The 11473-nt window shown below is 34.2% G+C and overlaps 1 protein-coding gene across 1 annotated transcript; it reads left to right on the top strand.

The window, feature by feature from the left end:
- Positions 1-385: 385 nt before the first annotated feature.
- On the top strand, positions 386-5303 carry LOC128158931 (C-X-C chemokine receptor type 2-like). The gene is made up of 2 exons (XM_052821922.1): positions 386-490; positions 1893-5303. The coding sequence occupies exon 2, from the start codon at positions 1936-1938 to the stop codon at positions 3355-3357; it is 1422 nt and encodes a 473-aa protein (XP_052677882.1). The 5' UTR covers positions 386-490; positions 1893-1935; the 3' UTR covers positions 3358-5303.
- Positions 5304-11473: the final 6170 nt, after the last annotated feature.

Raw genomic sequence — 11473 nt, 5'->3', positions numbered from 1 at the left:
CCCTCGCCTTATTAATGGTGCCTATACTTCGTTCTTGCTCTAGCTACGCCACTGTGCTAAGTAAAACTTATATCCGTTATAATTTTAATCGTGAATTTCTGTTTCACGCTCTAGTTGGATCCGCCACTAGTGAAAACAAAAGGAAGGCATGTGATTGTTGGACAGGTGCCAAATCCTAAATATGTTAATAACAAACACCTCGCCTCAATATCTAAAGAATAAGGATAAATTGAGCCAAAATTACGGACAATGCACATAAACAAAGCAAAAACAAGTCGGAAAACGAATGTTTTCCCTATTATTTATCTGTGTTCATTCATGAATTTTTACGCGCCCTGTCTTTCGTCTAATTTATTTACATGCGCATGCGCTCTTAAATGTAGGTCACTATTCCAACTCAGAGTAGTGATGCAAACCGCACGGATAGTGTAAACATGTTTTTAATCATTTTGGAATTATTACTGATAGTGGATGACAATTCGACAGTAAAGTAAGTAGAAAATAAGTTTAATTCGAGGAATACGATGTAAAATACAGGTTTAGATTCCCGGTTTTTCGTAATTTAATGAAACCTTGTGTTGTTGTCATGTGTATGGGATTATGGCGAGAACAACAACAGTCGTGACCGAGTGATGACCTCGATGTGTTTTGTAATTATCATGTTTCGTTGTGTTTTCCCCTCTTGGAAACAGTTATATCTGTGTGAAATGGTTGATATGTGTTGTATGAATGCATTCTCTGTTTCCGCAGAAGTTTCCTGGGTAAATTCTGACTGGAGCAGGCGTTATGTTCATGTTCCCTACCTACGTAACCAAACGTGTCTATTTAAGGTCGCGAATGTTAAATGCATGTTTTGATGAAAAATGATCGTAAATATCTGTTAAAAATGTTAATTCCATCATTTAGTTATTGATGAAACCTCAAACACAAAAGGAAGCCCCAGATGCGACGTGGAAATATTCCGAGAAAAAATGTAAACAACGTGTTGACCGACTTTTTAGCCTCGAGCTAAACGCATGTAAACAAAGGGCGCGAGAGGTTGGTTTATTTGTATTTTCTTGCGAAATGTCACCATTCAGGCTTTGATAAATACTCGAAATAGTTTGAAATTGAGAAGGGTCCAAAGTTCATGATGATCACCGAGATAATCGCTGGAATTCTTTGTAGGTCAAATTGCCTTTAATACGGTATTATATAACCACGCGCTCAGTGCGTTGACAGTTGTGTGAACGCAGGGACGAACCAGTAGATTTTTTTTTTTTTTTTTTTTTTTTTGCTTTGCTTGATAGACACGTAGCAGTTATACTCATTGATAGGAATGAATTTGTTCCAAATCGGTCTGTTATAAGAGTAAATCTTTTCGCGTTCGACGGAAAGGCAGAAGAATGCGCAGTAATACGCTGCCAATCTCGGCACATTTCCAGAAAACGATCCAAATCATAATTAGGTCACATGTTTGGGCGGCAACACAGGCATGTGACGCATTTGTCTGGTACGCGTCTGGATTTCAAGAAGAATATACACTTTACCCAGCCAGATGAATATTCAGAATTTTTCTGATATATATTAAAATTTGTGAATTAATTAAATCTACATGTACTTGCACGAATTTACGATGCAAAATTGATTTTATTTTACTGGTGGAAAATTGTGCTACGATATTTTGTTATTTTTTTTTTTTATTGAATAAACTTAAAGATTTATTTATTATTTGCAAGCAGGGGAGCCGTTTATGAAAAAAAAAAATAAACAAGATAATATTTTTAAAAAAAAGTAATTAATGAAAAAAAATATAATTATATACATAGACGTAGATTCAGTTATGATTCATCGTCGTTATTATTGTTTTATTAAATAGTGTTCTAGTATTTTCTCTCCTTTTTTTTTTTTAGATAAATATACAAAAGACAAATAACCCCCTAGAGAGAAAAAAAAATGGACGACGAAGAAAAGCCGTCGGATATAGTCGTCATCGTTCGGTGTGTGATTGTCGTTGTCGCAGCTGTCGTCTGCTTGCTGGGAAACGCCATGGTATTGGGAACGCTCGTGTTCGTCAAGTATCCCAAGATTCCGGTGTTCGTCGTCATAGGGTGCTTAGCTCTAGCGGACACCTTGCGTGTACTGTCAGAAGTACCCTTTCACGTCATCAAATGGACGAACAATGGTGATATAATGACCACCACCTATTGTAAGGCTATCGTGTACCTTAGCGAAGTGGGTACGTTCGCTGCAGCGTTCAGTGTTGCGTTGCTGAGCATCGCACGGCTACTGTTGCTCACCGATAGGGGACAGTCGAGGAAGTTCGTCAATCGAACATATGCTGCCTGCATTACAATCTGGATAGTGACTCTCCTTACAAATATTCCAAGTATAATTTCATCGACAAAAGACGAATTCTCGCACGAGTGCGTAGATGAAAACTCAGATATAGGAGTTAGTAATGAAGTGCGTCTCTGGCTGCAAGTGACTTTCTCATTATTTTTCCAGCTCATTTTGATTCTCGCTATCTACCTCCTGACCTATTTTCTGTCCAAAAAGTACTTTTCTGAAAGCTACTCTCGGAAAGAGAGGCGCCTGTCCATGATGATCAACATTATCATTGTGACGTTTGCCGTATTCAAGATACCGTACATCGTCGTGAAATTGTACGAATTTTACACAAGCAGGAAAGTGAAGGAGCTGATGAGGAAGTTCACGTTCGGTGAAATGACTGCAGATGAATTTCATGAGAACTCAGACATCATTAACTTCGTGAAAGTGGATGAAATTAGCCGAATCACTGAATGTGTGGGGCTTATAGACTTGGCAATTCGGCCATTTGTGTACTACAAACTCTCCTATTACTTTAGTAATAGCTTTGATAAAGTCATTAACTGTAATAAGCATAACCGTAGTGATAACAGCATTAGGGTGGTCGCGCGCAGGCGCCGTAACGACACCGAGAATACCACGTGCACAACAATCACCATAGATACTGTGCGAACCCCGCTCAATGATGACGTCAGTGAAGGCGGAAGCTCGGACAACGGCAGTATTATCGGAAGTCAACTAGAGGGCAGCATTACTGAGTACCGCCTAGTTGGCAGCGCTTTAAACGACGAATATTTCGATGGCAGCTTCTGTGAAAATCTTTACGACATGGACACGTGTACGCAAAAGCGGAAGTTCGGTGGAAGCTTTTGCGACAATGACGTCAGAGTGCACGAGACCGATTTTCTGTGCGACGATGCAAGACGAGTTTCAAGTGCTTTAGTGCTGTCCACACAGAGACAAGAAGGTTCGGAGAGCAGCCAATCGTCGAGTAGTACGTCACAGCCTCTTTGTCATTCGTCAGAGCGAGCTGTTTTTGAGATTTGAACACATTAAATATACCTCACGATGTACGTAGATGCGGCGAGCGTGACAGGCTTAATGGTAGTGACATGCTGACAGTCTCTCACAGTGTTTGTCACGGACAATAGTTGATGGGTCAGTGCTTTCGTCACTTGGGGTTTTGACAATGATGATTCACTCGTGCGTGCGCAGGGAACTATCCTTGATTGTGGTAGCAAGAAGATATCCATGCCAAAATGTAGCTTTAGTATGCAGCGTAAATTAGAACTCTTGACGTATTACTATCTTGAATATATATGAATTCCTACTTTAACTATAATTATTTTTGGCTTTTTTTTTAATGTTTCTTTTTTAATTTTAGAAGTTTGATACCAGATATGGTAGTTACTACCAAACAAAGCTTAATTAAAATATTCAGAAGAATATTCCTTTTACAATATTAAAAAAAAATCGAATTAGAAACTTAAACATGCCAAATAAATTTAGATCACGCACTTTTTTTCGGAAAGCATTGACACGTTTCTTTTTTCATTTATGAAAGTGAAAGAAGTAAGGAAACATGCATGAGCATTAGAAAATATATTAGGAGGAACAGACGAAGTAGGACTTGTACGACAGGTGATTAATGATATAATTATGATGTTTGTTTACGGGTATTTCTACAAACAGTACATGTATATAGCTGTTCATAGTGGCATGAAAACGGAAGCTGTAGATAGATAAAGACTATGCTGTACCTATATCCTTAAGATATTTGATTGCATTTATTTTAGAAAGAAATCGCTATATTCATATTGTATTATAATTTATTATTTGATATTACATAATCATGTACATGTATGTTAAATGTAATATGTGTGTGTAGGAGAGAGAGAAAGAGAGAGAGAGAGAGAGAGATTTTCCAAAGCTGTTTAGAAAATGTTAAAAGGTAATTGAGAAATTTTATGGAACCCTGTTCGAAATATTAGATGAAACGTGCGACTTTAAGTTTTTGAAGTTTGAAATACCATTCATTGCATGAAACCTGTACTAGTGCTAAGTGTCCGGTCATACCACATTTTTAGTTTTTATTTCTTATTTTTTTTCAAATCGTGACCGGGGCTAAAAAAAAAAAGCGACACAATCCTTATCATATCAAATGATTTTTTTAAAAATCCTTTAAATATTGAAATTGTTAAAAAAAAAAAAACCATTTATTGTGGTGGGTAGTTTTTTTTTCGATTGAGGAAGACTGTTATTCTGTAAAAAAGATTTTTGTTCACGATAAAAGTGAAGTCGACGCTTTGCTTCCATTTTAATGTTTAATGCTTGAAGTCGCGCGTCCCTTTTTTTTTTTTTGTTCCTTTAGAAATTTGATCTCGACGTGTGGTCGAGAATACTTGGAAATCTTAAGTCAAAAATAAATATACTGATGATTAGGTAACTTCATGATATGGCCTTGATGGGTACCGCGTTATTTCATTTGTAAATACGTTTTCATTCTCCAATCCCGTATTTCCGGTCGTAGGATTGTAATCCCTCGAACAAAAGGACCCAAGTTGTTTACGACGGTTTGTACGTAAATTCATGCGTACCTATCAAGAAATTCAGGTTGCATTTAATCTTAATCCTATTCGTGTTTTCCCCTTTATACAAGTACGTGTATATATACTTGTTCAGTGAATTAAGTCGCAAAGAATTGTGAAATTGTCAAGTATATATTATGTCCAGTTTGGCCATGTAATCTAGTGCTCATTACCCGCCATTTTTAGTAAATATACATGTATATTATATATCATAATTATAAAGGCTTTATTCATAATAACACAAAATGATGTCAGATTGTTGCAATGTATGCTGAGACAAAGTTGAATGAAGTTTTTGTATACCGTATAAACGTGTTTGTAATTTTGTTTGTTTGTTTGTTTTTTGCTCATCATTATGTTCATTGTTATGAATAAATTATTTGTTACGTTGAAATTTGAGCCGTATATCGATGTGTTTGTTGTTTTATTTTTATCTATTTCTTTGAACTCATTTTTACCTGTTCTTACCTGCACACAAAGTCACCCAGTGACACAGATAATGCGAACGTAAATTAGGTCAACGTGGTCAGATTAAGGAATTCTTTGGACTTTTTACCCGAGCTTGGAGGGGGTTTATCTAAAAACATGATGCAACGCATGTGTTATTGAAATACTGGTTAAGAAGTCCCAACAAAAGGTGTATATATAGATAGACCTACTGACACATATATATTTAACACGGACCAGGTATGAGGAAACATTCCGGGTTGATAACCCCCCTTCCCACCCAATTCGCAACGTTTTTGTTTATACACACAGAGACGATGGACCTTTTTAGTCACGAGGTTTGGTTCAAAAGTCCAGAGACCCTTGTAAGCTAAAGGCATCTAATTCATGAAGGAAAACAAAACAAAATCACGTGATATAGATTTACATATACATGTATTTGATTATACATCATGTGGTTTGTGGAATAATACTCAGTACATCACGTGGCGCCGTACGGGATATTTATGTTTGAGGAGGAATATTCCAGTTCATACATGTATATTAGGACAAATCAATTTCTTTTCATTGGAAATCTGTACGCCGTAATCCTACTTTTTTGGTCTAGTTATCTTACAGTCGCGTACTAGTATCTCGCCTTTAAAGGGGCATGGTCACGATTTTGGTCAAAAATTATTTTTCCAATTTTAATATTCACTATGCTTCAGTAAGACATTTTTAGAAGGCAACCGAAATTTGAGTGCCATTTGTTAAGTTATAAGCGAGTTGCAGAGCTTGAAAATATCCGCTATGTAAACAAAGCGTGTGTTTACATTTTGAACGTTGAAGTAAAAATTTCAGTTTTAAACCTTAATCGAATGTGTTAAACGTTAGGAACTGTTTATCTATGCTTAAGATAAATAAAAAGATAGACAAATCAGCCGGAAAAAGATTTTTAACTGGTATATTGAAGCTATGTAAACAGAAACAGGGCACGAGCCTTGCTTACATGACAATTAAGTGTAAGCCCTGTATCTTGTTAATAACTCTACGAGTGACTCTCAAATATTTGAGCATTATAAATGCATTTCTAAAGCATTGTTAGTAATGAAAACATAAAAATAGATTTGACCAAAATCGTGACCATGCCCCTTTAACGTATTTCATTCATATATTATTTTCTCAGTGAAACCACTTGCCCATACGCATATTGATCCTTATGCACTAGTATCAGCTCCAAATCAGAAACAAAATTTATTTTGATTGATGAAAACATGTCTTTTTTAAGCAAACACAAAACACTTCAACTGCATAATCTTTATTTATATATATATATATACATAATTTCCCGCATTTTCCGCTCAGATGGCAAACATATCATTTTTTAGTTTCCTGAACAATGTAATTATTTTTTTTTTCTAATAAGTAGCATCAATTCTTTATTCCTGGGGTTTTTTTTTGCGTATTCAGAAGTAATTTACAGATCTAGAATTCGTCAGAATTTGTGTTTCCAAATAGGTACATGTAGGTGGATTTAAGGAGGCTGGGGGGTCAAAATATAATATAATATAAAACCATCAGATTTATTTGAAAATTTTATATGTGATTTCTGAAGCTATCAACTATTATTTGATAAAGAAAAATTTCATTTATTTTAATAGAAAATTTCATTATTTCCCATTATCTTTATATGGAGCTCTTCTTTTAAAGGAGATCAATATTGCCTAAAATGGCAGCCACCCCCCAGCCCCCTTAAACAGTATTCATTTCATTAAGAGTATGGAAAATCAGAAGGCAAACAATAAACCAAAGAAAAAAAAAAGGGGGGGGGGGGCAAAAAAAAAAGAAAGAAAAAAGAGTAAATTTGAAACTCGATTTTTTTTGCATAGCAAATAAACAGAAAAAATAAATAAAAACTCCAATATGCCTCCTGATGACTTCATCAAAATTTGATTTATGGATACATTTTTTCTGCACTTCTATATTGTGAATAATTAATAAAACTTTCTACAATGCAAAATTTGATCTGATTATGAGTATAGTTGGTGATTTAATGTAGCGTCAGATTTCTGACTGTATTTGCAGACAAAATTCAGTTGAACAAAATTTAGACAATAATTAACCAATGAGAATCGTACTCATGTTTTTATTCGCATGATTAAAAAGTTTGATACAAAAATAAAGTAAAAACAAAGTGGATTATGGTAGAAAAGATGCATAAGTGGAATTAAAGAAATACTACGGACTGCTTTATAACAAACTGAATTCGCTTTAAGAAATTCAACAAGTTTGTTATAACAGATCATATTCGTAATACCTATATATATATTAAAAAAAAACCACTATTGAAATAGACAGGCCTACGTCACAATGCTGTTTGACACCAACTACCCAAAATTCCAAGCTCTTGTTAAAATGGTTCTAATCAAATTTCAAGAATCCGTTTTTCAAATTAACAAACATTTAATTTGGTCCCAAACGGAGTTTCGTAATGTAGAGTACAACATAAGGTAATTATTTAGTTTGTTAGAAAAAATACCACATTAAATTCACTATGTCAACACAGTAAGTTTTTATAAATTGTAAATGATATAATTATCATAGTTTGAAGCATCTTCGCTAGCGAAGATGAGTTTGAATCATGTTTATGCTTTGCTCAAAAGGCAGCGCAGTCTCTCGTAATGTTACATACTTATATTCTTTCTTTTTTTTTCTTTTTTTCTCTTTTTTTTTTTTAGAATTTCTGTATTATATTATGACTTTGTAAAATTACTTGTAACTTTTTCTGTATGAATTTCATATAAAGAATATTTCATATTTTTTAAAAAATTTAAAATGTTGCAGTAAATCACAAAGATATTGACCAGTAAAAATTCTACAGATTCTTTTCAGGAAGAATTGAATACAAATTATTATTTACATGTATAGTGTATCATTTACTTGTATAGTGGATATTTTCTTTGGACGATAACATTTAGATTATAATTCTCTGATGTGCTCACCGGTACTTTTGCCGTCTCAGTCTCACTTTAAAGGGGCATGGTCACGATTTTGGTCATGTTTTATTATTATAATTTTATTATTTACAATGCTTTAGAAATGCATTTCTAATGATCAAATTAAATTTGAGAGTCATTCGTAGAATTACAATTAACAGAGCAGATCTTGGGTAAAAAACTTTATGATTTTGACAGTCTATGAATATTAATGAGCTTCTCTTGACGAATTAAAACAAAGGACGTCAATATTTGACAGCTTGTTTTGGTGAGCAAAATTGATAGTAACATCCCACCGAAAGTCCAAGCTCTTGCTAAAACGGTTCTAATTCAATTTTGATGCCTAAACATGTTTGTGAAAAAATATATATATATAAACCCTGTGATTAATGCTAGAACAATTTGCAATGTTAATTAAATCAAAGTTAATTATTGGATATTTATGGAAATAAACTACAACTATAGATTTTAGTGTATTAACTGTTGCTTAAAAAAAATAATTCAAACAAATATCATCAATGATGGTGTGATTAAGTTTGATGTGGAAAGAATTCTTCCCAAATATATATCAAGCTCATTGTGTGTTAGTAGTATCAAAAAAGAAATACCAAATAATTTTGATGCAATGAATTTTTTTCCGAAACACTTACAAAAAAAAAAATAAAATTTAATCATATAGGTACGCGCGTAGAAAAATGAAAAACTTGAAGAGAGGAAAGAAAAAAGGAAGAAATAACTTCACGGCGGAAGACATAACAATTCATTGTTATAGATCTGATAGAGATTTATTGTGTTGGTGAGCAGGCATTGGTGGAAACATGAAGGAAGTACATTGTGAGTGCGTAAACAATGCGGTTTGTATCGTCATTTGCTTCCGCTTTTATATGTTACAACCGGAAGACCCTTGGCTACAGCTGATAGTGTTACATAAAATGTAAACATTTAGTCTTAATACCGTTCATTTGTTATGTCGTGTATTTATTTGCATTTATAATCTTCCATTCTCTCTCTCTCTCTCTCTCTCTCTCTCTCTCTCTCTCTCTCTCTCTCTCTCTCCTCTCTCTGTCTCTCTCCTCTTTCTCTCTCTGAGTCTCTCTCTCTCTGAGTCTCTCTCTCTCTGAGTCTCTCTCTCTCTGAGTCTCTCTCTCTCTCTCTCTCTCTCTCTCTCTCTCTCTCTCTCTCTCTCTCTCTCTCTCTCTCTCTCTCTCTCTCTCTCTCTCTGAGTCTCTCTCCCCCTCTCTCTCTCTCTCTAAAAATAAAATAAAATGTACACTTGAATTCATTTAACCTGCATTTTTGAGTCATTGGACATGTTAATAAACATTCCCGTTTTTGGACATGTATTGCAATAAAAATTAAATAAAAAACCCCTAAAACGTAGTGCACTTGGACCTTAGACCCTTCAGTTGCTTGATCCATTATGACTAGTATGTTGTGCATGAGCTAGTGCATTAAACTTATATCAGCACAAAGTGTTCATCGTCAAGTTCGCTGCCCTTTTCCCTTGGGAACAGTGATTACAGTGCGTACATGCCATCAAACCTTTATCTCATGCATTTGTTGAATGATGAATATACAAGGTTAAGATTAAGTGAAAATTGCCTTTTAAAATTATGGGAAAAAATGATGTTAATATCAGTTAATTGTTTTAAGGTATAATTTAATTCAATTTAATATTATTATCATATCTAAAAACTCAAACATTGATTTTATTTTTCTGATGACTCCATCCCCTCTCTAACTAGTCACCCCTGCGAGTGTGTTCGGAATGTTTTCTTTATCCTTGCTAAGTATGTAATATCTCCAGAGGTGCTCGAATGAAAGTTCACGAGACTTCCCCGAAATTTGTTCAGTTCCTGTGAAAATTCGCGCGGAAGTACAAGTGTTCGAAGAATATTCTGAAAGTACGTAAGTACTGGTCGTTTTTCATATCATATCCTACTATGATTTATGTTAAAACATGCAAATCTGTAAGATGCATGTCTTATTTCATCATTTAGTGGTTATTTAAACTACATATGTAAACGATGATTTTCAGAAAAGAGTTATCGTTCGTGTTCAACAACTCTACACGTGGCTGAAATTATAAACATTGGGTCTGTTTTGTATTAAAACTAAGTATATCGAGTAATTATCAAGGAAAATTCTGCATAAAATAGTATAGTCTGTTTCACTATTGATGCTATTTCTAGGTCAGGCGCGGATCAAAAATCAATCCTTAGGGGGGGTCGCTTCTCAGCATGTTCATTGTTGCAACAGGAGAAAAACCGTATATTTTCTATTATCACGTATTTCTAGAACTCATTTTATCCACCAATTAATGAAAATAAATTTTAAAATCAATAAACGTTTAGATTTTATATTTGACTACAGGTACCTAGATTCCAGGAAATAGATTATAAACACGAGGCACGATTTTTATTGCGAAACTGTAAGGGTCAAATAAAACCACATGTTCTTTTTTTTTAAATGACAATAACATTCGCATTGGTGTAGTAATGGTGAGAATATGTAGGAAAAATCGTACTGCATGGCAACATTTTTTTTATTTAACAAAAATATCATGCATTCAAATTGCAAACTTTCCCTACTGTATTTTGCTCTGAGATGTTTAGATGTATATATAAAGACACAAATCATTACAGAACTTTTATCATGAATCTTGTAACTGTTTTAAAAATTCCGGTAACCATACTGAAAAAACAATTCAATATTGCAATCAAAGAATATTCCACAAGATTTTTAGGATTTTCTATCGTGTAAAATTGATTTCTACTTTCATTATTATCAAATCATACATTTCCATCACAAACAGTAGCGACTAGTTTTAAGAAAATGTAAAATTAGCATGGGTTGTCTTTATCTTAATAAGTCAGGCCTGTGTCTGTGTGTGTGTGGGGGGAGGGGGGGGGGGGGGTTATCAAATCAACGCACAGATCTTCCTTAAATTTTTAGATATAATTCGTTTAGCTATAAACTATCGTTTAGTATAGAAAACGTCCATATACTTTTAAAGCTTAAAAATTCTGACATTTGGCTGCAATATCTTTATACAGAGTTGTTAGCCTAAGTACAGTCAAAAAATGGCGGCGACCATCCAGCCCTTTTAAGGTGGAATAACACACCTGGAAAAAGTCACTCTAATTAACAGGA

The sequence above is a fragment of the Crassostrea angulata genome, chromosome 8 (genome assembly GCF_025612915.1).
Source record: "Crassostrea angulata isolate pt1a10 chromosome 8, ASM2561291v2, whole genome shotgun sequence".
Lineage (NCBI taxonomy): Eukaryota > Metazoa > Mollusca > Bivalvia > Ostreida > Ostreidae > Magallana > Magallana angulata.
Note: the sequence above shows the minus strand (reverse complement) of the source record. Positions and strands in the feature narration are given on the sequence as shown.